Source organism: Paracoccidioides brasiliensis (assembly GCF_000150735.1).
Source record: "Paracoccidioides brasiliensis Pb18 unplaced genomic scaffold supercont2.4, whole genome shotgun sequence".
NCBI lineage: Eukaryota > Fungi > Ascomycota > Eurotiomycetes > Onygenales > Ajellomycetaceae > Paracoccidioides > Paracoccidioides brasiliensis.
The window spans coordinates 1,916,592-1,944,040 of NW_011371361.1; the positions used below are offsets into that span (position 1 = coordinate 1,916,592).

The 27,449-nt window shown below is 42.7% G+C and overlaps 8 protein-coding genes across 8 annotated transcripts; 6 read left to right on the forward strand and 2 right to left on the reverse strand.

Annotated features, from left to right (window-relative positions):
• Positions 1-2,506: 2,506 nt before the first annotated feature.
• PADG_04127 (uncharacterized protein) lies at positions 2,507-4,150 on the forward strand (the record flags this gene model as incomplete). Its single annotated transcript, XM_010761027.1, has 3 exons — positions 2,507-2,987; positions 3,612-3,895; positions 4,058-4,150. 3 exons carry the CDS (start codon positions 2,507-2,509, stop codon positions 4,148-4,150), a joined length of 858 nt encoding a protein of 285 aa, XP_010759329.1.
• Positions 4,151-5,633: 1,483 nt separating this feature from the next.
• PADG_04128 (uncharacterized protein) lies at positions 5,634-7,490 on the forward strand (the record flags this gene model as incomplete). Its single annotated transcript, XM_010761433.1, has 4 exons — positions 5,634-5,712; positions 5,790-5,836; positions 5,919-6,005; positions 6,102-7,490. 4 exons carry the CDS (start codon positions 5,634-5,636, stop codon positions 7,488-7,490), a joined length of 1,602 nt encoding a protein of 533 aa, XP_010759735.1.
• Positions 7,491-11,991: 4,501 nt separating this feature from the next.
• On the forward strand, positions 11,992-13,780 carry PADG_11708 (uncharacterized protein; the record flags this gene model as incomplete). The annotated part of the gene is made up of 3 exons (XM_010761634.1): positions 11,992-12,290; positions 12,345-12,738; positions 13,520-13,780. The coding sequence occupies 3 exons, from the start codon at positions 11,992-11,994 to the stop codon at positions 13,778-13,780; spliced, it is 954 nt and encodes a 317-aa protein (XP_010759936.1).
• A 480-nt stretch (positions 13,781-14,260) lies between these two features.
• Positions 14,261-14,722, reverse strand: PADG_04132 (uncharacterized protein; the record flags this gene model as incomplete). The annotated part of the gene is made up of 2 exons (XM_010761028.1): positions 14,261-14,374; positions 14,450-14,722. 2 exons carry the CDS (start codon positions 14,720-14,722, stop codon positions 14,261-14,263), a joined length of 387 nt encoding a protein of 128 aa, XP_010759330.1.
• A 1,243-nt stretch (positions 14,723-15,965) lies between these two features.
• PADG_04133 (uncharacterized protein) lies at positions 15,966-18,208 on the forward strand (the record flags this gene model as incomplete). Its single annotated transcript, XM_010761029.1, has 3 exons — positions 15,966-16,020; positions 16,089-16,210; positions 16,394-18,208. The coding sequence occupies 3 exons, from the start codon at positions 15,966-15,968 to the stop codon at positions 18,206-18,208; spliced, it is 1,992 nt and encodes a 663-aa protein (XP_010759331.1).
• A 3,218-nt stretch (positions 18,209-21,426) lies between these two features.
• Positions 21,427-23,250, reverse strand: PADG_04134 (uncharacterized protein; the record flags this gene model as incomplete). The annotated part of the gene is made up of 11 exons (XM_010761030.1): positions 21,427-21,654; positions 21,758-21,826; positions 21,912-21,972; positions 22,064-22,128; positions 22,238-22,333; positions 22,457-22,552; positions 22,612-22,652; positions 22,715-22,888; positions 22,941-22,977; positions 23,070-23,108; positions 23,179-23,250. The coding sequence occupies 11 exons, from the start codon at positions 23,248-23,250 to the stop codon at positions 21,427-21,429; spliced, it is 978 nt and encodes a 325-aa protein (XP_010759332.1).
• Positions 23,251-23,532: 282 nt separating this feature from the next.
• Positions 23,533-25,880, forward strand: PADG_04135 (uncharacterized protein; the record flags this gene model as incomplete). Its single annotated transcript, XM_010761434.1, has 7 exons — positions 23,533-23,773; positions 23,843-23,964; positions 24,044-24,292; positions 24,344-24,438; positions 24,501-24,704; positions 24,771-24,892; positions 24,964-25,880. 7 exons carry the CDS (start codon positions 23,533-23,535, stop codon positions 25,878-25,880), a joined length of 1,950 nt encoding a protein of 649 aa, XP_010759736.1.
• An 893-nt stretch (positions 25,881-26,773) lies between these two features.
• On the forward strand, positions 26,774-27,043 carry PADG_04136 (uncharacterized protein; the record flags this gene model as incomplete). The annotated part of the gene is made up of 1 exon (XM_010761031.1): positions 26,774-27,043. One exon carries the CDS (start codon positions 26,774-26,776, stop codon positions 27,041-27,043), a length of 270 nt encoding a protein of 89 aa, XP_010759333.1.
• Positions 27,044-27,449: the final 406 nt, after the last annotated feature.

The window sequence follows — 27,449 nt, forward strand, 5'->3', positions numbered from 1 at the left end:
AAATGAGTAATATATGATGAAAATTCATATATTATATGAACTCAAATAGAATATGAAGATGTTCAAATCATGTATTAATATATTCAATATCTTCAACTGTCACTCTCTTTGAATTCATTGACCTTTGTTTCACCCTCTTATACTCAGATAAATATTCAATAAATCTATAAGTTCACATCTTGCTGACTTTTGAAGAAGAGGTAGTAGAATCTATGTACTAACATCTAAGCATTAAATTTGTAAAATCTTCAATGTGTTTAGCTATAAGAGGACAATTCTTTTCATCAAGCAGCTTGACTTATCATTTAATCATATTCTTCTAACTCTCATTTAATCTCTTGTTAACTGAAATCTTTGCAGTATTCAAATTTCTTCCATTGATATACACTCAAAGATGTTGATAAGAAACCTTAAATTCTCATGATAGAGATAGTATTTTAAAATTTGAGTTATTTTGATGATGAGTGACAGCTTTTTGAATACAGTCTTTGATATTTTTATCCTTATTTGACATTGTGGTGAGTTATTAATTGATGAAGATGATGAAGATGATGAAATTGCAAGATTTTTATCATTTTGGTGTTTTTATCATTTTGGTGTGGTGCACCCACACGAGGTGTGGGTTGCGCAGCGGCACGATTAGTTAGTTAACTAGTAAACTCCAAGTAACTACTCAACGTCATTGTTAAAAAAAGGAGACATCCAACTCACGATGGAAATGCACAGGGGACAAAACGACAAAAGAAGAGGGGAGACTCCTGTTTGATATTTACATTCTCCACGGCAAGTCCAGTGCTTACGATGTTTGGAAGAGCAGTGGGACTCCCCAAGAACTGTTGAAGAGGCATGTGTCATAACATTGAACTAGGTGGCTTAGGGTGGGCAGGGATGTGGCCCATGGGGAAGGGCATGAAGGTTTGCGTGTGGGGAAATGATATATATATTAGAGATTTTCGCACAAGCGAAACACCAATTAAAATGCAGCAGAGTGCTTCGTGTCGCTATAATTTACGGACGCCTAAATCTCAGAGTCGACGAAAGAGGGACATCCAATCTAGAATGCATCAAATATTCTGTCAAGGTTTTGTTGACGTGCGAGACACAACAATGACGCATGACCAAATACAAATAAACAGACAGCACTGACCGTCTGGAGCTAGCTAACCTGTCTCAAAGTTCCCGAGAGATATATTTATTCTAAAGAAAGAAACTTCCCACCTGAAAGAAGCATCCTGCACGATTCCGGTCTCGTTTGGCTGGAAGAGATGGGGTTATCAAGCTAAAACACGAAACATGCTGTTTCTTGTGGGGGGTTTTTTGGAAGTTCTGGTCTAGATCCAATAATGTAACTAGGTGTCTCTTCCATATCTCCCCGCTGAAAAATTTCCTGGCGCATTCCACGCCGTCGGACGTGTGTGTGTTGTGTACCTACTACCAGTAATAGCGGAACTGGGTTGTTCGGTTGTTGGAATTAAGCATCTCGAAATCGCCAGCAAACCAGACCCAGCCGACAAGCCCGGGCCTGGAGACCCGCAAATAATCCCGAATAACCGGTCTGTGCGTTGGTTGGTTGGTTGGTTCGTTACTTACTCCTACCCTTGCTGGAAGCCTGGGGGGCTGATTGTTCCTGGCCGTAGTAAGACAATGTGTCCCGGCCGATAAACGACCAAGGACCACTGGACGGCAACTGACTCCCGGAGGTGGCTGAGGTCGAGCCGCCCCACGTCATGGAGAGATAGATAGATACATTGTCCAAAAGAGCAGCCTGCGAACTCGCCAACTACTGCCGCCCCAAAGTAATTCCACCAACGTTGATTTTGGGTAGGGAAGCGTGAGCCACACAGCGTGGGGCATGGGGAAGCTTTTATCGACACGGGATGCTTTGCTTCAACGGGTGAAATTGGCGGGTATTAGCGAGCAGAGCAGAGTTCGGAAAAACAGTGGTTAGCTACTTATCGGATTCTTCGCTCTTCCCCGTCTGATATGTATCCGTGGACACACAACCGTCACCATCTCCAGGTGATCATTTCTGTCAGTTGTCTTCTCCCCCCGTCAGCCGTTTGTTTCATAGAGATTTCCACAGCGCCCTGTCAACCTGATTGGGGTTAAAAAAACATATATAACAAAAAAAAGAGACCTGTTCTAGATTCCAAGAAATCGCTTTGGTGATGTCATTGGAGCCATGGCCCGTGAATAGATAATTAAAAAAGGAAACGAGAGTTTTTCGTCGCGGGTGGAGGGCGAAAAAGTATCGGCGGTAACTATCCCAGATCCATGGTTCAAACACCACCCGATACCCCATCCTATCCCCAGATAATCTCGAAAGCGTAGCATGATAATTATAATGAGTGGGAGAGAAAAAAGGAAAAAAACTCTTTAGCAAGAAAAGAGACAAGGACCTACCAGCAACCTCAAGGAGCTACCGTCTGCAAGCATTGCTCTCGAATGTGTTTTGCCACCACCGGTCAAATTACGTGCCCATGATGCATCTCCACCAGCAACCATCATGACACGTCCTGATAGCAGAAAAGCGGACCCTCAGACGGCCCCAACTTCCTCCACCTCATCCCTCCCAGCAACAGTAGAAGAGACGAGTGCCCGTTCCCGATCCCTCTCCCGTCCCCGCTCTGATAAAACCCATCAACCTCCATCTTGCCCCCAGGACCCACGAGACACCGGCGTATCAACAGCGATTGAGGAAAGCATCGACGAGAGCCACCAAGATCCGACGGAACTCGTTAGCCTCCCACCTCCCAATCCGGATCATGACCACGACTGCAGCGAACACCGCAACCACAGCAGGTCATCGTCCGTGTCGTCGATCTCCTCGGGCTCCGTGCGCCTAGTTGTCCATCGCACGACAAGCACGGGGCAGACGAGGAGATCCAGTGTGGACACCCAGAGGGGACATCTGGCCAGTTTGCGCAGGTACTGGTCACGGCATGTATCGTTGGTAGTGCCGCGGAATCAAAATCGGGATCATTTTGGTGAGTGGAAACTGGCTTTGTCTGTGCTTCTGCTGTAATGACCTTGCTGGGGGGGGGGGCGTGTTGGGGGGGAGACAGATTTGCTGCGACGGGAGGAAGGGGTTGGTGGCTATTTTATATCTGCGCCCCCTGATTACCTCACATCCATATTTCCTCCTGTTATTGTTTTTATTGTTTTGAGTTTTCCTTTCCTGATGGGATAACTACCCTGCATGCGATTGGAGAAATGGTTCTGCTTTCTTTTGTTTTGTGGAGGAATCCCAGGAATCAGCCAGCCAGCCGCGTCCCCCAGGTCGTTGAGCACGCCATTCCGGGAAAAAAAAACAGCCCTCTCTCCCCGCCCCATCCCTGCTCTTCCGAATCATCAATATTCCCCGGCATATGCACACCCATCCACTTTGCCGCAAGTCTTATTTTTGAGCACGCGGGCCACAGATAATGCGATTGTCGTTAAACTACTTCTTATTTCTCTTATCTGGGCCCCCTCCTGTTCACGTTGCATTTGTATCACCTTCATCTCCCCCCCCCCCAACACCAATACTGAGCCTCTTCCCGTCCGTTCCACACCTTAACTAACGATACCTCTACCACCTGGGGGTGGGGGAAAATAATTATTGAAAACAGCCCTCGAAAGAACCTTTCTAGCTTACATCCGCACATCGCTCTCCTTCGCTTTCCACGGCGTTCTCATAGCCCAATTATTCAGTCTGCAGAACCGGGAGGACCGCGACACGACATTTGGGTTCTATACTGTCGGGCTGCCGCTTGCCTGTGCATGTCATGCCTGTGCGATCCTGGTTGCAGCCGTAGGGGCGTACCGGTTTTGGAGACAGCAGAATGCGCTGGCGAGGGGTAAAGTGCATGCCGGTGGGTGGGAGCTCAATCTGTCGGGTGCTTGTACTGTTGGGGTGAGTAATACTGGGTTTTTTCTATTCCTATCTTTCGGTTGTCTCTTTGTGTTTAGGTGGTATTGAGGCTGTCAAGTGTCCAGTTAAATCTGGTGTTTTGTTTTGTTCATATCTTCTCCCTTGCCTTTTTACCTTTTTATTTGCTTGTGAGGTTTCAGTCAGTCAACGGAGAACGACCGACCTGTTGTGTTTTGTGTTTTGAAACATGTTCGAGGTGCATGGGACGATGGCAGGATCATCTCGTTCCCGTTTTAACTACCTGACTTTAAGGCGTACTTGACGCGCGGAATCGAACACTGCTGACGTCTATTTATATATATATATATATATATATATATATACGCAGATAATCACGACAGTGTTTATACTCGTCGTTTGGATCGCGACAACAGAAAATGATTAGCATTAATGAAACAGGAAGAATATAAGGACGCTTTCGGTATGTGTTTTATGTACTCAGGATTTCATATCAAATTGGATTTTTGGAGCACTGCGTGGGAGGATCTTGGCTGGCTGGTTTTTGTTGGGTCAGTTGGGTGAGTCGGATTGATCGTGTTTTATGTCTCATAGCCTCACGGATACCCGGAGTCAGGAGGTGTTCCATACAGCCAAGGGCGTCAAGGATCTCTCTCGCTGGGACATGCTGATACATTCAACGTTGGAGTTTTGGCATATACATACTGGGTATATACACTTGGGAATCTAACAAAAAGCACACTTGATCCTCTCTTTGGAAATAGTACAAGCACCTTTGTTGATACCTACATTGAACCTACGCATAACAATTGACAAATCAACAACGTATTTCTTTTCTCTCAAAAATCTTGGCTCTCTCTTCACGTACTTTTCCCTTCTTGATCAAAACTCATAAACCCCATGCTCCTTGCATCTAACTTTACGCGGGTGGCACAAGAAGCAGCGGCATCTGAGCCTATTCAGTGGCTTTTCCAGTAGCTGTATATCTAAATGCAAAACTGCTCCAACAGTGCGCAAGGAGAGAAACAAATAATCCGCATGCTGAAACCGCCCGCATTAATTTGTTCATCAACGTCATACTGAACTCCCCCCCTCATCCCGGTTGTTTTAAAAGGCAAGCCGACTCCGCCCATTGCCATTTCCAGAAAATCAGATAACTCTATTTCCATACTCCGTTACAGACCCAAAGAATACGGAGTCTCCGGATAAAAATCCATTGGCCCAATCTCCAATCACTCAATCCCCCTCACCGCGATCCATGGTCCGCAGTTACAGGCAGGAAACTTTGCTGTTTAAGCTTCCGACCCTTCTGCCGCCTCTTGCCGCTTGCTCTTTTCCAACATCCCGCCACCAACCAGACCAACCAGAGATCTTCCCCGTTCGCTGCGCCTGTCTTCAATGAACAGATTGTCTTCTTCCTGCAGCTGAAAACAAAAACAAGATCCCCCCAAAATTTTCCGTGGTGTTTTCCTTTCTTCTCCCCTTCCCCTGATCCCAAACCTTGGAACCCTCTCTTCTTATTTTTAGTCTATGATCTGGCGGACAGGATGGTGATCTCGCGTCATCTTCCTTCTATACAGCACCAACAGCATATCGATTATCTATTAACCGTCCTCAAACAAATCGGATAGCCAGTTTATCGAGGTCTAGCCCCCTTTCAATATCAACTTGCTTCTCGCAGGTCCGTTCTATCCAACTACTCTTTTTCTTTTTCCCCTTAACCCTTTCGCGCGTGCTGCGCTCGCATCCTCAACCGGCCACGATGTGGATGTCAAAGTCCCACCGGATTATTCTCCTCCTCGTCATCGATTCCATGTTCTTCCTCCTCGAACTAATTGTTGGTATGTTTACATGCGTTTTTTTGACAAAGGGAAGTCATGCACTAGGAGACCCTGCTAACATCCTTCCTTTTGATCAGGTTATTCTGTACACTCGCTGGCATTGATAGCGGATTCTTTTCATATGGTTCGTAAGCCTCCTCGATGAACGCCTCCTAAAACCTACAGAACTTTCAAACTAATTGCTGGTTTTTCCCCCGCGTGCTTAGCTTAATGATGTTCTATCACTATGCGTTGGACTTGGGGCTGTCAAGGTTGCAAACCGGAAGACAAGCTCGAAGATATATACCTATGGGGTAAGCAACATCGGATCACTTTGAAAGACATCTGCGCATTGGATTGAGTGCTCTTCAATGCCAAGTTGCTAACTCGTTCTTTCTATGAATCCACAGTGGCAACGAGCAGAAACACTTGGCGCACTGGTAAACGGCGTATTCCTCGTCGCGTTGTGTCTCTCAATCTTCCTCGAAGCTATCCAACGATTGGTCGAACCGCAAGAGGTTAGAAACCCCAAACTAATCTGTGTTGTTGGCTGCTTCGGCCTTTTATCCAACTTTTTTGGGTTGGTGCTTTTCCACGAGCACTCGCATGGTCATGACGGACATTCTCATGGGCATAACACGGAGGAGGCGGTGGATACGGCAGAGCAGGGCTATGCACAGGAAGTCAGTAGAGAAGCGATGAGTGATGAATCCGGAACCGTCGTTAGTGCAGTGTCAGGAAATGTAGCCGCCAACCGATTCGAGGTGGAGCGTGGGGCTACGAAGCAAAAGGGCAGTGTAGAGAATGGTGTATCCAATCCTGCCAGGAAGCGCTCCAACTCTCGTCGGTTCAGTTCATCGGGACCAAGGGCATTCCGCGATGCAGAAGATATCCAAATCCACCCTGCCATTCTACGTCGGGATATCATCGAAGCCAGTCGCTTTGACGACGAGACATTTTCCGAATCAGATACGGAATCAAACCGTTCTACTTCAGAACGAACGGGATTACTTGATGGACGCAATGGGGCTACGTATTCTACAACAAACGTCACACAAGGAGCAGCAAGCCAACCGTCCAAAGACCCGCATAAGGACCTGCATGACGCGCACAACCACGCCAAACCAAAGTCCACCGAGGGCAAAAAGGGCCATTCCCACTCCGACCTTAACATGCGTGGCATTTTCCTCCATGTCGTAGGTGACGCATTGGGCAACATCGGTGTCATCGCCTCAGCTCTCATAATCTGGCTGACAAACTACTCCTGGCGCTTCTATGCGGACCCGGCAATCTCCCTGGTCATCACCGTCATAATCCTCGCCTCCGCCATCCCACTCTGCAAAGCCGCATCGCGCATCCTCCTCCAAGCCGTCCCTGCTGACTTAAGCATCGACCACATCATAGAAGACATCCAGGATCTCCCCGGCGTCCTGAGCTGCCACCACCTGCACGTCTGGCAGCTTAGCGACACAAAACTCGTCTGCTCGTTGCATATACAGGTTAGCCATGATATCAAGGGCGAAGGGTCGGACAGGTATATGGAGCTAGCGCGGCAGGTGCGCAGGTGTCTGCATGCGTATGGGATCCATTCGTCAACGATTCAGCCGGAGTTTTATCCTGGTAGCGACGCTGATGAAACGTCTCGTGTGGGATCGTCTCATTCTCTGGCTGCTCAGGGTGGGCAGTGTGGCACTGCTCGACAACGCGGTCCTGGTACGTGTGTTGCTGGTGCCAACTGCCTGCTTGAGTGTGGGGTTGAGTGCGCGGCTGGTCGACAGTGTTGTCCTGGTGGCAAGTAGATTTTGGTTGAAAGCGGCTTAGTTTCTGGGATTTCTCGTTGCCAACTGATGGCGAATCCAAAAGAAAAAAAAAAAAAAAAAAAAAAAAAAAAACCCTGGGGGGGACTCGTTTGGTTAGGTTTCGTTTCCGATATGCATATGCCGGATTGGTGTTTTGATCAGCGATCTGTGGGCATGTGAAAATGTGCTCTTTTCTTTGGGAACGCCAGTGCGAGGATGGATATTTCTAACTTAATTCTGTTTTTTTGGTGACATTTTCTGATTATTTAATTGATTTGATAGACAAAATTTATATCTTTTTCTTCTATTCAGCTCTGCTCTCGATTCATTGCACTCATCATTAGACAATCTAATAGCTCAAAATACAGATAGACTCAATAATTATAACCTGTCTACTACCCGTGCACACCACCGAAAACATCTCCGTCTTCTCCCTGTCCCCTACCCACCTTTATAATAACTACGATCATTGTGCAGTGATGACCTAACTAATCCAGAGTCCTAAGTAGTTATTAATTCACCACTGAGCGGGTCATCAAATCTTAACATGTTCAATTGAATAAATTATATTCTAGGTTTCCAACACTCAACAACAACTAATTTGTTTTAAATTAAACTACACCAAGATTAGAACATATAGTTCTTCTAAGAGCCCCAGTTACTACACCGTGGCGAAGCTCATGAGTATGATGCTGAGTCTAAAGGGAGAGAGAGAGTCTTGGTATTTTGAATGATAGGCAGTTCACCTGCCTTTAGCGGGTGGAATAATACAAGCTAGTTAAAACCTTCTTCATATTGAATCTGGTGCCTAAATCTCTTTGTGTTTTGCCTCTCTTTCTCATTTGCAGCAATTATATCTCAATATGACTTTTATATAAGAAAATATAAATCATTATAATTTGATCAAGTTCTTTTATTAAGTTATGTCATAAATTGTTGAATTTTTACTTTAGATATGATTTTTAATTTTAGTTAATTACTATATCTATAAAATTATTAAATATTATTAAATAATTAATAAATATAAAACTTAATATATATATATAAATTACTTTTAATATTAAATTTAAATTATATATATTTATATAAAGATTATAAAAATATTAACTTTTATAAATTTTAAAATTATAATAGATTTAAATATTTTAAATAATATTTTTAAAGCTTTAAATAATATATATTAGTTTAATAACTTTATTTTTAAAAAATAAATATTTTAAAAACTTAAAAAAATTTAATCTTTAATTTTATAAAATATATATAATAATTTAAAAAATTAAATTTATTAATAAATATTTTTATTAATAAATTCTTTAATATATACATATATATATAAATTATAATAGATTAATTAATAAATTTTTTTAATAATATATTTAGATAAATTAGAAAATAAAATAATATTTAAAATAAATTTAATTTTAATATATTTTAAAATATACTTAATATATAAATTATATTTGCAAAATCTTAAAAATATATATATAAAATTTTTAATATTAAATTATTTATATTAGTCTATAATATTATTTTTAAAAAATTATTACTAAAAATATTAATATTTATAAATAATTTAATAATATTAAAATATTTATATAAAAATATAAATTTTAAGATAAATATATAAATTTTAAAATAATTATTTAAGAAGTAAAAAGTTTTATTTAATATATAAAATATAAAATAAAGTAAAAAGTTTTATTTAATATATAAAATATAAAATAAAATAAAAATAAATATTTTTTTAATAAAATATAAGAAAATTCTTATTTTTTAAAATATAATTAAATATAATTTTTTTTAATATTGAATTAAAATTAAATATAAATTATACTTTTAAAATTTAAAAAACTTTTATATTAATTAATAAAATTATTATTTAAAAACTTAATATTTAAAATATTTTAATAAATATCAAATTAATTCAATAAAAAAAATTAAGTTAAAAGATAAAATAATTAAATTTATTTATATAAATATTTTAAAAAATTAAAAAGTAAATTAAATAATAAAAATTATATCTTAATAAATAAAATTTAATATAAAATATAAAATAAAGTTAAAATAAAAATATTTATTAATAAAATATAAAAAAAACTTTTCTATAATAAAAATTTAAAATTTAAATATAATTAATTACTTTAAATTTTATATTAGAAAATTAAAAATTTTATAAATTTAAATAAATATTATTTTTATAATTTAATTAAAACTTTAGATTATATTTTACTAAATTACTTTTTAAATAATAATATTTAGAGAAAACTAATGTGGCGTTCCGCCCCTATTCTTCCGCCCCTTCCTATATTAGTATCCGCTCTCTATTCGCCCCTCCCTAATCCACTCAGAGGCCCCAATCTTTCCTATATTTCCTATCCTATGCAATCGCTCCTACCATATAGAGCGATTATAGTGTGTATATATAGCAGGGCATCCGCCCATCTTATTAGAAGAGAATCAGACATGATTTATCCTACCTATTCAATTGCTTGTACGCATCAACTAAAAAGAAAAATATTTCATTAGTTATTTAAATATATTTTTTTAATATTAAATTAAGAAAAAGTTTTTAATTAACTTTATAAAAAAAACTAAAGATTATATCTATAAAATAAATTTTAAACTTAAATAAAATTTTTATTAAAGTATATAATTAATAAATATTAATTTAAATATTAATTTATTTTTATTTTTTTAAAAAAAATTATTTTAATTTATAATTTTTATTAATTTTTTATTATATATTTTAATATAATTATTTTATTTTATTTTTTATTTTTATAAATTTTTATTAAATTAATTATTAAATATTACTTAAATTATATAATTATAATTTTAATTAAAATAAAAATAAAAATATTTAATATCTCTATTATCTAGAATAATAAAATAAAGAAAAAAATAATAAAAATAATATTAAATAAATTAAATATTTAAAAAGTAAAATAATATTTTAAATTTAATATTTATAATATATATATATATATATTATATAACTATATTTTTTCTATTAAATTTATATAAATAATATATTATTTAAAATAATAATATAAATATTTAATTCAACTTATATATAAATATTATAGTTATTAACTATATATATTTTAAATAGATAATATTAATCATATTATAATTATATAATTAATAATTTAATGACTATTAAAATAAATTGTTATACTTACTTTATTATTTTTATATACTTTTTCATTTTTTCATTTTAGTTTTTACTTTTAAGTATTTTATATTAGTAAAAGTCTAATACAACTATCTCTAACTTATAATCTCATCAATCTAAACTCTTTGAAGATAAGAAGTTATACATTTATATTCTATTATAAAAATATATATATAATTACTTTTATTAATAAAACTTATTAAACTACTAACTTTAATAAGCATCTTTTGTTTCTTTTCATATGTAAAACAATAATGATGATTCTTTGCTTCGGCTGCCCCGGCACCACGGATTCATCTGGAAGTTCTCGATCACAGCTTTTGGGGTCCTTCTACACTCTTGATCATGTTCATGCCCTCATCTTCTGCTTGCGCGACAGCTTCTGAACCTCTCATCCTAGATCTTTGACCTCTTACCCAGCCACTCGTTCAGTCATTCGCCCAGTTGAGCGCACCGTTTCTGGCGCTCAACCCTCCAGAATATGTTGGCCACCTGGGATAGCCCATGGCTTCACCATTCTGTAAATACCATCATCTCTACCCTCCTCCGGTTGCTGTTGACATTTTCTCAAATTATATCTCTGTTTCCTTGTCTCCTCTCCGTTCCGTTTGCACATCCCAAGGCCTACTTTGATTCCCCCCTTTAGAATCTCTGTCCTATCAACTTACATATCAGCGACAGTCTCACGCGCCCATTGAACAGTATTGACAGTTTCAAAAGTGCTCAAAGCTTCCAGATCGTGCACAGCAGGTCACTCCTTCAGAAAGTTGAACTACAGAGTCATATTGAAATGACATGAAGCCGCTGATCGCAACACAGAGTTTACTTCACAAATGCTGAGAAAAGCAGAGAGACAGTCTGGTGGAAGTCTCAGCGATAAGTGGTGATCTGCTTGATGAAATGAATTTTGATCTTCTGACAGAGAGGCCAGCTTATGCTCTACTGAACTCATGACTATGAAAGAGAAGCTCATCAAGAATCTGACAGTGGGCTGAGTCAAGACAATACTTTGACTGGCTTCAGAACACTCATTCAGAACATCATCAAGGCAGCTTCAGCCTTCAACAGTACTGGCGGCTTCTGAAGACCTTGAACGTGAAGCGCACCAATTATGGCATGGATGACGGGATGACATAAGACTGTCTCAATGTAAGATCATCAAGGCAAAGAGGTGGCCTCACCTCACGGGCGCCTTAAACATTATAAGGGTGTGGTCTCCAGTGATGACTGAAGAGGAAGCTGTCCGGCATCATCCTCCACGCTCATTGGACGCAGAGTACAAAGGCCTATGCTGATGGCAAACAGCGACACTATGTTGCTGCAAGTATGCTCCTGTCCTTCATCTCCGGTGCAGGACTAGTCTCACTGTTTGACACCCGCATCAAAAAACAAGTGGTGAGAAAGTGGGAGACAGACCATCAGCAAGATCATCCTGCGCTGACAGCAAGGCCTCGAAGAGCAAGATCAACCATCGCCATCACTGTTACCGAGGGACAAGGCCGCCGGACCCCTTCTCGAAGGCGAGATCCTGGATCGGCCAACACGGTAACGGACCCAAGGCGCCAGGAAAACGCAAGGCGGCTCATTCTGACGATGAGAAGGAGTATCACGACACATATGGCACGGTCCATGGCTTCTAGAAGAAGCTGTCACTCCGCCTGAGACGGAGTGTCCTGCAGCAAATACGGGATGAGCGGTGAAGACACCTCGTACAATGCTGAGGATAGCGACCTGGATAGCCATACAGGAAATGATGATACGGACTTCAACTCAGGGTATGTTGTTGAAGAGAGTGACAGCTGTCACAGCAGTTCTGGTGAAACCATCTTCGGTGGGCTCGTGCGAGAAAATGATTCCGATACTGAGTTGAGTATAGGGTGGTTGGAAGGCAGCTCCACCATCAGTATGACCACCGACAATGATATCAGTGAACTTGACCTCTTCATAGATGATGTGACGGACGATAAGAATGATGCGGGCCCCGAGGAGACCGGGGCCATTGTCTGGCGACATATCAAATTCCACATCATCCGGAGCATCTTGGCTGGCCGGCCAAACATTCTTCTGGCTAAGGTCACTCACTCTTCTCCACACCAAGGGTGAAGATAAAGAACAAGTAAAGCGGCAGCGGTGACATTAAGAATATGCAAAGTATGGGAGATGAGGAGAATAGATGTTGGGGTGGGGGGAGTGATCTCCCCAAGGGCAGTAAGTGGCTTCTTCGTTCGACCCAGCTGCCTTCCACAGCCATGCAGACTGTGAATATAACTTGTTTCATAGAAGTTATAACGTGGAGAAATGCAGAAATGTACAAAGGATCCACTATTTTTGGACAGAACATCGTGGCCCTTGAATTTTCATAAACGAACCTTTTAAAAAGTTCTGCCATGGTTTCCGGATGGTGGCTGCATTCTAGTTGTGGATGTGTCGTATGTGATTTCTCGCCAGAGTTACAAGTTAACTAGTTAACTATTCACCAGATGGATTATATCACAGCCAAGCATTTCGGAAGAAAAAATTTAAGCATGTCGATTCTCCTTGTTTTGAACAATTCTGGGGAGGTAGCCTCGAATTTATCATTGATACTCAGACATCAACATGAACATTCTAGATCGAAGCAATTCGCCCACTCCGCCTTCTCACTCGGCTGGATCTGATGGCCCATTGGGGCAAGCCTTCTTGGATGCTCTGGCTTCATGGACTCATTTGATTGTTGACACCGGAGTCCCCTGAACTTAACCAGTTGATTTGATCTTACCTGACGATGAAACTTTCCCCCTATTTGACAGAGCTACAGCTCTTGTGCATCTCCACTTGATATCCTAAGAACTCGGCTGCAATCCGATCTTTACAGTTCACCTTCGAAGACGCTCCTGCTGCCCGCCTTAAGTACTCATTTGCTATCCCTTCTGCCCTTATCCCGCTCTGCCGTCCTACATTTCCGCGAGACGTTCGAAATCCTCAGCTCTATCCATCGCCTCAAAAGGCTGGCGTCGCCCTGTTCAAGGGCCTAGGTCCTAGCTTGACAGGCGTTGTGCCAGATACCGTGATCAAATTCTATACATACGGCAACTGCAAGCTGCTTTTGCCCGGTGTTTTACAATGCTCCAAGTAACTCTAGCACTTTGTGTTTTGATTAGGCTAACTAGTGCATAAGTATGTTTTCTAGATCATTTGAACCTCTAAATTCCCCTCATTTGTGACCTTTTTATATATATTTACTTTCTTGCTTGACTCCGTTCTGACAGTCCCTTCTTCTAAATAAGACTATTCCGTAAGGAGTGAAAGTGCAAGTAAATTTATTCTAAAACTAGGTATATTTAATATGGGCAAGTGTCATAAGGCCTTCGAGAATGGGCATCTTTCTTTCAGGACGGTGAAACAAAACGCTGCAGTGCAGGCCGTCATCTAACCTGCTGTCGATAATCATCAGGTGTCTTGTAAAATCAGGAGGGGGTTAGTGATACGCCCGTTGTAGGTCAGTCAAAAGCCCCAAAGTGGATTCAAAAGTCGTACAGTGTGCTCCACTGATGGTGGCGGATTTCCATCTGTGAAGAGAGTGAGGCATCGATTGTTCACGTAGATGATGACATATTTAGACATCAGCGCTGCATTTACCACTATACTCCACACTCTCTCTGAAGAGAGTCTCTCTCCGTCCGCGCTTCTTTTTAGATGATGCTTGATAATCTTTTACATGTCTTGCGAACTGTATGAGGATAGTGCTTTTGCTGCTCACTGTCAGTTGTGAATGGAGCATCCAGACTAACATTACAGCTCATACTATCTGCTCTTCCGAAGTTGGCCAGGTACCACTTGTATCGGTGTTCAAGATGAAATATTGACCGTGAATGTCGATTAGGATGTAACCTTGTGCCTCATTCCCATCGATCCATTCAACAACTTTGTGGAAAAGACATCGTCTCCGTCGACATCTTCTCTGACATGTATCCAACACTCCGGCATGTGCCATAAAATCTGGCGAAGGGGAGACTTCAACCAGGCTCTGGAGCAGATGCGGTTGATTGTTTTGAAGTGTCAGCTGTGGCCACTCCATATTGACTATAAAGAAAGAGAGAGGAAGATCAGGAGGATGCAGGAATACAGAGATATGCGTCCAACCTGAAAGGGTATCAGCGAGAATGCTTTGCTCGCCCGCAAGCGAAGCGCATGGTATTTAAATGAATATACGACTCGAGAGGGAGCAAGGAAAAGAGCAGACGGGCGTGCAAAACACGACGACTGCAAGCCCATAGCCACGGCCACGGCCACGATCGTCTCAACCCGTTGACATGGTGCGTAGTTACTAAATATAACTACCCATTTTCCCTCATCGGCCGTCTGCCACCAGGTAAATACAATATTTTCTTCCCGTGTCGTCCCATGCGCGGAACAACACAATCGTGCGCAAAAAGCGCCACTGGTGGAGCTTGATCAAACACCCTTCCACTGCAAGATTTACCCCAGGCTTCCCAAAGCTGCTTCTCACGCTGTTGCGTTGTAAATAAATAATCGGTGGGTCTCCAGCCGCTGTTTCGGGCACTCTGTTGGTTTGCAGGACCTTTTGAACTTTATATATATATTGGCTTTTTAGCTTTTTGGCTTTTTGAATTTCTTTCCTTCCACACTTTTTATCTTACAGGTGAAAGGAATAATCATCATTGTCCATTTTTGATCTTTACGTTGTCAGCGCCATACTATTTATTTTGCTCGGTGGATGAAGACCAAGCTCCACCCGTAACTATCCGTGTTTATAGTGGAGTCGATTATTTACGTAGATTATGATATAATTAGACGTTATATTCAATCTACATGACCCTAACCAGGACACACACCCAGAACTCATCGAGACAGCAACACGGTGTGCACACGGTATTGCTGCTAAACGGACAAGAGTTGGATAATGGGAAAATAAGAGTGTATGAGAGGAGAAGTGAGAAAATAACTAGTTAACGAAGCTGCTGGCGCATTAGCATCAACAGCAAAACGGCATCAGACGACAACAACCATGCTCCTTCGGCTGTTCGCCTCCCTATCATCTGGTCCCGGTGATGATATATTATATTGCATATCCTCTACGTACGGGCTGAAATGAATTATATCTACTCCGTATACATTCACTTCTTCACTCATATATACTTTCATACTTGCGCAGGGCACGACACGAAACAAGGTGGGGCACGTAGTTACAGCCACATTCTGACATCTAATCAATCCGTTTTCGGTTTTTCGATATAATTACCCAAATCCAACAACCCCAGGATTAACGCACGCAAAAGAACAGAAAAAGAACACGAACAATGACCTCCCATTCCCACCGCAATCACTTCATCGAACCCCCCTCTCTCACACAGCGTATATACAACTTTCTTCCGCATTTTTTGCAATCCGGAGTCTTGAGGGTACGTGTCGGAACTGCGCAGGTCGTTACATCATCCACCAGAGGGACGAGGCGGAGGAGGAGGTGCGGACATGCGCTGAGGCTGTTGAAGCTGGTGTGTTCGCTGAAAATTGTCTTGATCTTGGTGTGGGTGGTGACTCTCTGGTGGGGGGAACGGAAGGTATTTCAGGATAGTGTGCGGGACTGCGATTGGGCTCGGTGGGAGAAATGGGCAAGTCTCCCCCCTTATTTATTATTATTGTTATTATTATCCATCTGTTTTATTTTTTTTGGTATGCGTGGAAGTATTTATTGCGGCTAACAACTCCTCAATGATGCTGCGAATAGCCGCAAGGAGCCTTGCCCCATCATGTTGCCTTCGTAGCAGATCCCCAATTGGTAGATCCACATACTTATCCGGGCAGGCCGTGGCTGCTCTCGTCACTTACGATGTTTTACTCCGATCTCTATTTGTATCGAACTTACTCGCTTCTTCAGCGGGACCTAAGACCGGATACTACTTTTTTTCTAGGCGATTTGTTTGATGGGGGAAGGGAGTGGGCTACGGGAAGCAGCTCGAGTCCAGACGCAAGGTTTAAAATGTACGGGAATGACGTCTGGATGATGGAGTATCGACGGTTCGTCGAGATGTTTTTCGATACGTGGAGGCTGTGGGCGGTTGATTCCAAGGCAAGTGGAAGGGGTCGCAAGATCATCGCGAGTTTGCCGGGGAATCATGATTTAGGGTTTGGGCATGGGATCCAAAAACCCGTGCTCAAGAGATTCCGGACGTATTTTGGCGATGGGAATCGCGTCGATGTCTTGGGCAACCACACGTTTGTCTCGGTTGACACCGTTTCACTGAGCGCGATGGATGAGCCGAATCCTGAAACTGGGGATTCAGGGGATGCGTCCTCCGGTGACGAAATCTGGAGAGAGGTGGAGAATTTTTTGGAGGATCTTCCCAATTTAAAGGCGCGAGCGGTAAAGGAAGAATTGCTTGCTCTCCAAGGAAAGGCAGAAAACTATTCAGCGCCCTCCACGATCGTCAATGCCCGTAATCCCACTCAGCCTGTTGTGTCCTCCGCACCATCTGATGCGGAGCTACCTACCATCATTCTTACACATGTACCCTTGTATCGGGAGCCAGGCACTCCCTGCGGGCCACTTCGCGAACGATTCCCACCTTCATCCACCGATCCATTGCCGGAAAAGGATGAAAGGAACGCGATAAGAGTCTCGAGGGGATATCAATATCAGAACGTCCTGACTGAGACAATTAGCAAGAGAGTAGTTACCAGCGCCGGCACGGGTGTGAAGCAGGTATACTCTGGCGACGACCACGACTACTGCGAAATCAGCCATCATGAATTCAGCGGCTCGCCCAAGGAGATCACTGTGAAAAGCATGTCGTTGGCAATGGGCGTGCGTCGCCCAGGCTTCCAAATGGCCAGCCTCTATAACCCCGTCGACCTACAGACGGGAAAATCCATAAACCCAGACTTAGGATTATCATCCTCCTCCACAATCCAAAACCACCTCTGCCTCCTCCCCGACCAAATCTCCATCTTCATACAATACGCTTATGTCCTCCTCCTAACCATCGTCGCCCTCTTCGTCCGCGCTATCTCCCGCACGTTCCAACCCCTTAAAGACCCATCAATAACATCGCACGACTTCGAATACCTCCTTCCCATCAGCCACCAACCCCACTACCATCACCACCAACACCTCTACAATCCCTCCACCTCCACAACCTTCAGCACCTCCAGCACCTCCTCAACCACCGAAGGCGAAAAATGCTTCTCACACCGCGCCACTACTAACAGTGGTGGTGGTGGCGGCAGTATGCTATCGCGCACAGCTTCCTCCTCACCACCATCTCATGACGGTCTCTTACGTCCGACAAAGCACGCACAGATTATCGACGTAACTGGAACCCATGGCGGCGATAAGGTCAGCGAGAGTCTGCGGCGGTCTGATTTGGAAATTGATGAGAAGATTAGAGACCGTAGCTGGGGTGTGAAGAGTTGGGGTAGTGCTGGTAGTGCTGGTCACCGCGGATTCAAATATGTATTGTGGGCGGAGTTTATGAAGCCGTTCACACAAGTTTTGGTGGTGGGAGGTTTGTGGTATTTTTGGCTGGTGCGGACGTGGTTATGATGAGTGGTTTGGATTTTTAATTGAACGCGATGTGTGTTCGGGGTAGGCTCCGGAAGTTTTGTTACGTGCTATATACTCAATCCCTTCTAACGCGCTAGCTATCAGTTTTTGATATGATTTTCTTATTTTTCGTTGGGCAACCTTTTTGCCAACTATACGCTGATATCAGGATCATATTATATATATTTATTTATTTACCTTTGCATCTTACTTTATTCCCTTTTTGATGTCTTGTTTTCTTCTCGTTTCTTTCCGTCTGAACCCGGAGAAGTCTCCATGTCATATCACCAGCAGGCCGACCCTCTTTTCTTCACACCTCGGCGCATAACTGGGTTCCCATTCTGCATCTACGGGTTTGGTTTCATCCACAAAATATGGAAGGGGTAGAGAGGAAATCAGGAGGCGAACACCGGAGCGTTGAGTCAATCTCTGTAGTGATGGATTGAGTAGCTAACTGGGGGACGAGATTGATGGAGTATTGACACGAATGGGTAGGGGCTGGTATGTATACATTTGATCTCCCGTCTTCCGGGGTCGCTGACATATATCAAGGGGTAATGTTTCCGGCGCAAGTTCTCTCTTATCACGAAGAAGGTTCAAGACCTATTATGGGCGATCAGCAATGATATTGGCTTTGAAAGTATATTTCTACGGGAGACCTATCAATTAATTGCGCCCAAAAAGAAGGAAGCCCATCTTCTCCGTACTATTTTTTTTTTCTCCTAACAATGGGAAATGCCTCCTCCAATACCTCTCTTTCTTTTGAACGGGTGTTCTGCTATTCATATCCTTCTCTTGCCCAGATCTGGATGGCGGTGCTATCGCCACGCTCGATGCGGCGCGTCAAGATGATCAGATAACAATAGTGAGATGCGAATTTGGATCAACATCTAGATCTGGCTACTCCGTATGGAACAACTAATCGTGCCTCCGCGCACCCACACCTGATGTGGGTGCGCCACAGTGTAACTATAAAAACAGTGTAATGATAAAAATATCAACTTCTTCATTAATCAATCTTTAAATATTAATATATCACCACCACCATGACCAATAAGATAGATGATCTTGAAAAATGTATTCAGAGTGCCATTGAAGTCTATAATGGCAATTGAAAACAGAAAATCCTACCTCTGGCACACAAATTCAATGTTTCTTATCAATGTCTTTGAGCAAGAATCAATAAAAGAAAAACATGCAATGCAAAGACTGCATCAAACAAGAAGCTTAGCAAGAGCCAGGAGGACACATTAAAAGAGTAAATAGCTCATATGGACAGAAATAATTACTCACTGACCATAGAGCAGATTCAAGATAATGTGAATCTCATTCTCAAACACCATTATACTAATTCTTCAACCTCCCCATCTATGGTCAGCAAGATGTGGACCTATTGATATATACAAAGCTTGAATGAATATAAAAGAGTTAAGCAGAAGGCAATAAATCTGAAAAGAATTGCTGTTGAGAATATTAGCTACATCAAGATGTGATTTGACTATTTGAAAATCTTACTTCAAAAGTACATATTTCAAACTTGCAATATCTACAACTTTGATGAAATTGACTTTCAAGAGGGTCAAGGACATGGAGAATAGATTATTACTGCTTTTAAAGACTTTAATTCAGTTATAACTTCATCATATTCTCAAGAATTGATCACTGTGATTGAGTGTGTTTCAGCAGATGATGAGGTATTGAATTTCTTCATCATCATGAAATTCAAAACTCAACTTGAAGATTGATATACACAAAGCAACCTATTGAGTAAATATACAATCATGACATCAGATACTAATTATATCAATGATGAGATTAACTTTACATGGATTTAGCACTTTAATAAGATCTCTAAAAAACATCAGCAGACAGTCATCAATTGCTACTTCTTGACAATTATGAATCTCATCTTACTGAAGAATTTCTACAATACTGCAATCTTCACAAGATTATTCTATATGAATTTTCTTTACATTTAACTCATATACTGCAATCTCTAGATAGTGTGTCTTTTCAGCAGTATAAACACTATCATTCAAAGACAATTAATCAAGTTATGTGATATGAATATGAGCAGTATGAAAAATGTCAATTTCTATAGAATCTAGTTAATGTCTGCAAAAAGACTTTTCAATATTCTACTATTCAGACTGACTTTGTAAATTGTGGCATTGTTCTATTCAACTCACAATTTATATTGATTAAGCTAGATTCAAAGGTCTCTGACTACTCTGAGTTGCAAATATATGAAGAAGATTTCTTTTCACTACAAACAAGCTGTTCAGATACTACTTCATTACAGTTATTCTCACTCAAGACAATTGAGAAGCTATAATACCATATTCAAATGACAAAGAAGCAATGCAAGATATAAAAGATATACTTAATTTCAAATCACCTCATCTGAGCAATCAATTGAACAAGTTTTTCCAAGGCAGTCTTGTTCAGACAGAACTCAATACTAAAAGAGAGAGTAAGATTAAGAGTTACTACCTTGCAACCAAACACTGCAGCACTAAAAATACACATCAGCAGGTTCAAGTAGAAGGTATACTCACTGTCAGAGATGTGAATAGAAAGATCACACAATGTAAAGAGAAGGAAGCAGAAAAAGAATGTTGTAAAAGAGTTAAACATGTTGAGAGAGCTTTGAAGAAAAATGCCACAGATTCAACTCAACAAAAGGTTAATGATATATATAAATGTCTTGCAAATAATATAGCTACTACAGATGATATAGATAAATTAATTATCATAGATTAGCAGCATTGTGATGAGATATTAATTTTTGAAGTTCTAATTATCCATATTTTTATCGTTACACTGTTTTTATCATTACGCTGTGGCGCACCCACATCAGGTGTGGGTGCGCGGGGCACGATTAGATCTTCTCCGTTTTTCATACGATATAGGAAATCTGATTGCATTGTGGCCGTCATTCAAATGCACCTCCGCTGTACTCTGTAGTCCTAAGAATATCCCTCACTTTTTCTCTGCGGACCTGATATTTTATTTTTGAATGAACAGAAACCACACAAGATCCATGCATGGCTTGGGATTGCGCATAAATTGCCGTAACTGCATCCTCCAGAGAAGTATGCTGACTCTGGGACAAAAGTTAGGATTGAGAACATGTCAACAGTATCCATTTGTGAGCAGGAGTTGTATCAAAGTGAGAATGTTTATCCAGCACATCTCCACTCATGAGTTTCAATGCCTTAACATTCTTTTCTATTTTTGTTGCGAGGGACCTTCATGTAGTTGAAACGCATGTCGTTGTCAATGCTTCGGTCAGTCACACCAGCATTAAGTACAAGTTTAAGTTTGGGTGGATCAGATGGAATAATAACCTCTGCCATCCCCGACCGACCATCATCATCATGATGTCCATCGTCCTCATCCTCAATCTGAGGAGGCAGTTCAACCGTATAGTGATGAGTGAGGATCTAACAACAGGCATTATCGAGCACATACAGTCATAGTGGGGTAACAACAAAAACCCTGCTCTGGACTCTGGAAGAAAGGAGAACGGCACAAGCTATGCCAAACAGCAGGAGTTGCATGGGTTTGAAGATTGCCTATTTGCATCGGAGCACTGCCACCTTGACAAACGAAGATCTCGTCCCTTGTTTTCAGCTTTCATGGATGACTAAACTAAGGGAGAGGGCAAGGCAAGGAAAATACTCGGGTCTTGGGTTATTACCGCGTCAATTTTGGCAGCTGCCTCGAGGTGGGTTTGCAGAAGCGCTTTGAGTTTTAAGGATCTGGTTCTTTACAAATCGGCGGGTATATCTACGAAGAATATTTCCGGCAGAGATTGGTTTGGTGCGTTGCGATGTTACAGCGGGTGCATACTTATCAGTTGCAGGCTTCGGTTGGGACAATTTGAAAGTTGGACAGAAGATGAGAAAAAGGTCTCCCTGCTCACAACCTGAGAACCAGTGGTTACCCAGCAAATATTAAAAACACACAAGAATTTGGTTACATCTGTGGGATCAGTTACAGTATTTTGTGTCGAATACCACGTACGCTCACAGCTAAGTTCTCACAGATGCCCAGTTGCCAGTGTCTAAAACCAACTGCCAGCGCAGGATCGAGCTGGATGAGCTTCTTTGTTTCAACATTCTCGAGGAGGATTAGATTTTGGAAACAGGAGAACATCCGTCATCTTTTAGCTCCTGGAAATTTTGGTTAAATAGTTTTTTGGTCGGTTGTCCCCGGGGGGAGTGTGGGTTTCACGATCGAAACCTTTCGCTGGGACAAAAGAACAACCCCAACCAGGAAGCTGTTCTGTCTGATGTTTCTTGAGGCGAGAGCGGAATCCGACGAGGTCTGGCTTGGGTGCTAGATCAGCAGCATTATCAGCTCCTCTCCTTTCGCGTAGATGAATCTGATTGTGCTACTTTGTGTTTGTCCGCTCTGGTGGTTACTGTGAATGCCGTCGCTATGGCATGGAGACAGATGCAGGTATTCACGTATGGCTGAATGTATGCATCCACAATCTACTGGGCGAATGATGGGAATTTATGTTGCAAGTTGTTCCTGGTGTTATTTGGGCAGTACGGGAACATTGGGACGCATCAGGGGCGATGGGAGCTTCTCTCATCCTCTCCACGACAGGGTAGGGTACTCGACCAGTGTTTATTGCCAGCAGATGATCGACAGCCATCCCACGGTCCCCTCGCCACAAAGCATCCAATCAGTGCCATCGCTACCCTTGATGGTCACAAACCAAGGCGACCGATGGCTGCCCTAGTGGAGCCTTGTCCCTGACTAACCAGCCTTAGCAGGAGTTTTGCCCTGGGTGTAACGGGCGGTTGTCCTCTCTACTCAAGACGGAGGGAGGAAAACCCCCTAAAACAGCTGAGCAAATCCAGTACGGGTCGTATTTGCTTGTTCGCTGGCTCCAATCAATAATGTCTCCCTTAGGTTCTTCTTCATCCATTCTTTCCCCTCTTTCCTCTTCTAACCTCCTTCTTCTCACTTTCGATAACCACATTCCTTCGTCCACCTCCACTTGCGCCGACTTTATCGGACGTCATTGCGGTGTGTTCAAATCCGAGCCCCCCCCCCCACCCCCGCGTTTGAAAGGCAGGAAAAGAAAAAATAGAAGAAAAAGAAGAAGAAGAAGGGTTCATTGATTGAGCTCTGGACTGACAGTACAACATCCCAATTCGATGTTGTCTTGAACGGATGTGAACTGCCTCTTTCGCCCTTTCTCCTCCTATCCAGTCTCTACCGGAAATAGTCTCTCGTTTTTCTTTAGTTGAGGGAATAAGATCTCCGTTTTCATTCATTTGTTTTGATATTTATTTCGGGTAATCATGGGGACGACTTGGTGGCCAGCGCTGCTTTTGTTGCTGAATGTGCTAGTCGGCAGTGTGTCTGCAGTCACAATTTCTGGTGCAAGAGGCGGCGTCAATCCTCAAACCGGTGAACGACCTGTGCGCAAGGATCTCACCAAACTGGAGTGGTCGGGGCCTGAATGGGATCTTTACATTCTTTCCCTCAAAGCTTTCCAGGAGGAGGACCGCAGTGAGCTTCTGAGTTTTCACAAGATTGCTGGTGAGCGCGATCCCAGGACTTGAGAGAGGAGAAGCGGCGATAGAAATATAACTGATTTTTGGATCTTAGGTATTCACGGATACCCTTATGTCTCCTGGGACGGCGTTGAGGGCACCAACAATGCTGGTTACTGCTCCCACGGATCCACCTTGTTCCCCGTGTGGCATCGACCTTACCTTGCAATGTATGAGGTTCGTTGTCGTCAATCTTTCTTTTAAATATTACATCTGCTATGTTCACGTAAATCCTCACAACTGCTATCAATAATAGGAAAGAATCTCGCGTCACGCCCAAAGGATTGCCAACTTGTACCCTCAAAATGTCCGAGGGAAATATCAACAGGCGGCTCAGAATCTGAGAATTCCGTACTGGGACTGGGCCAACGATCCCCAGATGCCCAGGTCTGTAACTATTCCAGAGCTAAATATTAATTCTCCGAGCGGAATGCGCACCATTCCAAACCCACTTTACAACTATGCAGTCAGGCCGTCCGCTGAGGAATACTTCCCCATCGACATGGTGAGTATTCCCTCTGCGGTTGTGTGGACTTTCGGCTGACATCGCCCACAGCTTAGCAAATACCCTGTCACCGTTCGCACCCCCAACGATGATGGAGAATCTCAAATTGAGTCCATCCAAAGGACGTTGATCTCGATCGGTGCTCAGTACGTCATATTTTTCAGCAGCATTTATTATTTCGGCAGTCTTGACTGACAACACACTTCAGCATTCGAATCAATACTTACCAACTGTTAGCTGGTGAGACCAACTACACCGTCTTTTCCACCGATTCGCTCCCCAACCGCGGTGGAAGTTACAACAACCTGGAGAACATTCATGGTCTCGTTCACGTCTCCGTCGGGGGCAGTGGTGGACACATGACATACACCCCCTGGTCCGCCTATGACCCTATCTTCTGGCTCCACCATACGTTAGTTAAGCACCATTCCGGACTTACTTCTCCTGCTGCTGGTGGCAACGCTAATATATATTGTAGCAACGTTGACCGTATTGTTGCTCTGTGGCAAGCGCTGCATCCGGATTCCTATGTACAACCGTTAGTTAACAGCGGGACAGATTTCATCAGAAAGGCTGGAACAATGGAAGATTCTGAAACGGGTAGGTCAACCACCATATACGTGAGGTGTTGAAAATGGCAGAAGCAAAAGACTCTAACCCGTCTTCATTAGCGTTCGCACCTTTCCGCGACCCCAGCAATCAATTCTACAACGCCATCACTTCCCGGAACACCAGATCCTTTGGCTATACCTACTCGGAGATCAAGGATTGGGGTGTTAGCAAGCAACAACTGACCGCAAACGTGCGCCGGGAGGTTAACCGCCTGTATAACAGAGCGAGCAGCAGCGATAACAGCAAGCGCAGTCCCACATTCAGCGCCCGCGCTGTCCACCACCACCACCACGACGGAGTGATCAAGCACAAGCGCATGCCCAATCTCGCCCAGGACACCTTAGACGATCTGATGAACCTCAACTTCAAGCTCTTGGACTTTCTCGAAGACATAGGCAAATCGAGTCTGCTCGACTTCGTCAAGCTAGGCATGAACAATTTGAAGAAGCAATGGGTCCTCAACGTCAGGGCGAACAAATTCGCGATCTCACATGCATATCGCATCTTCTTCTTCCTCTCCGAGCCACCCAAGGAATCATGCGACTGGTCATATGCGCCCAACCTGATCGGCACCTTTGCCTCGTTTGCCTCTTCCCAGGACTCTCCAGCCAACATGACGCGCGACATGTACGGCCAGATTCCGCTGTCGCATGTGCTCGCGCTCTTGCAGAGTAGCGAGCTGATTTCTGATCTGGATGACGACACGATCCTGCCGCTGCTGGAGAAGCATCTTCAGTGGCGGGTGCAGGATTTGACCGGCAAGGTTATTGATTCTGGTGAGTTTTCGCGGTCGTCAGTGGGCGGCTCGCAGGAACTGCAGATTACGGTTGCGAAACGTGATGTCGTGCCATTGGCGGACGACGGCGCTGAGCGGGATCACTTCCCGACGCTTAGTGATTGGAAGGTGTTTAAGGATATTACACACCCTGCGAAGAAGGTTGCGGCGTGCAAACCGCGGTATACTGTGAAAAGTTAAAAATTTGGGAGGATTTTTAATATTTTTGGGGGAAATTTTTCGTGGATACAGGATACACACACAATACGCAGAGAATTTTGGGAGGTAAAAAAAAGATGATGTATCTTTGACCTGACCAAAGAAACAAGATCTATGCGATTACCTATCTACTTCACCTTTTCCTAGTTTCGCTAACGATTCTTCGCTCTTATTCTTTTCTTTGCTCTTTTTCTCGTCGGCCACTTACCGTAGTGTCCGGACCCGGATTTCCGTCCTTTTCATTTCAGAACTTCTCCATTTCCGTATATTGTTGTTATTATCGTTATTATTATTTTGGTATATAGTAAACATACATCATCATCGGTCCAATCTTTGTATGTTATAATCCGCGGCTACAGGTTGAATGTTGGTTTATAAGTTGGGCCCACTCGGGTCACCTCGACTGAAATAAACACGGTCGGACTGGGGGGGTTGATTAGGGTTGTTTAAGGGGTAAGGATCTGAGAGATACGGTAAAATCACTATATCCAAAACGATGTTCAGCTTCAAAATCACATTCGACTGTAGTTACAGTTATTTAATCCTTTTTCTCCTCCCAGCCGAGAATATTCAGAAGCTACAACCTCTTCCTTCAACCCCTTTTCTTGTTGATCAACGAAAATTCCCATGTGAGCGAGCAACCAATTCAACAAACTAGATTTAACCAAGCTAGAATTGATTGAACTAACTAGCAGATTCTCTATGTATGCACTCTGGAAGATTAGTTTCTAGGTCTATAATATGTCAAAAAGACACGCAGTCTATGCAAACTTGAAATGTTTCTCGCTTCTTAATATCGAATACTGTGAGTTCGATTCTCTCCCTCTGTATCCTGCAGAGTGATTCTTGCATTTTTTTAACCGTGAATTGGTGGCATGACTGCGCGACGAACGGTGATTGGGAATCCAAACATTGGACCTCCTCCTCCTCCTCCTCCTCCAGCACCGCGTTCCCTCACGAAAGCTGTACGTAATAGCCCGAACTGGCGGCGCAAAAGCAGACTAGCGGGCCTGCAGCTCGCAGGACTGGCATACAGCCAGCTCTGGGGCGTTGGCCCACTGGAACCAAGGGAGGATGGGGAGCGCTGGGTGGCCAATCGCCTGGGAGATGCTTATCTTTGGACGTTCTGCATGTCGCGGCGCTGAGTTCTGACTTGGTTGTGAGGGACCGGCCGGGATATCCAACTTTACTGGGAATGGAATGTTGATAAAAGGTATATCTTTTGAAGGCAATTGGCAATTGCGCCGATTACAAATTTCTTCGGCCTTCAGGTAGTCCCTGTTCCTGGGTGAGAGCAGGCTGGTACTTAACTGATTGGCGCTGGGATGGAGAAATACTCGCACTCGGTGGAGATGGGGCGGGCGGGGATTGATTGAATATAATATATCTCTTACGTCTTGGAAACTGCACTGCCCTGCTGATATTTAATTATTTGTTGATATTATTCAATGTTATTCAGTATCTGGCCAACTTCAGACCTGGGGGGACCAAGGGGGGTTGGAAACAAGCATAATTACAAGAAAAAAGGCGGAAGGGAAATAAGATGGTCTG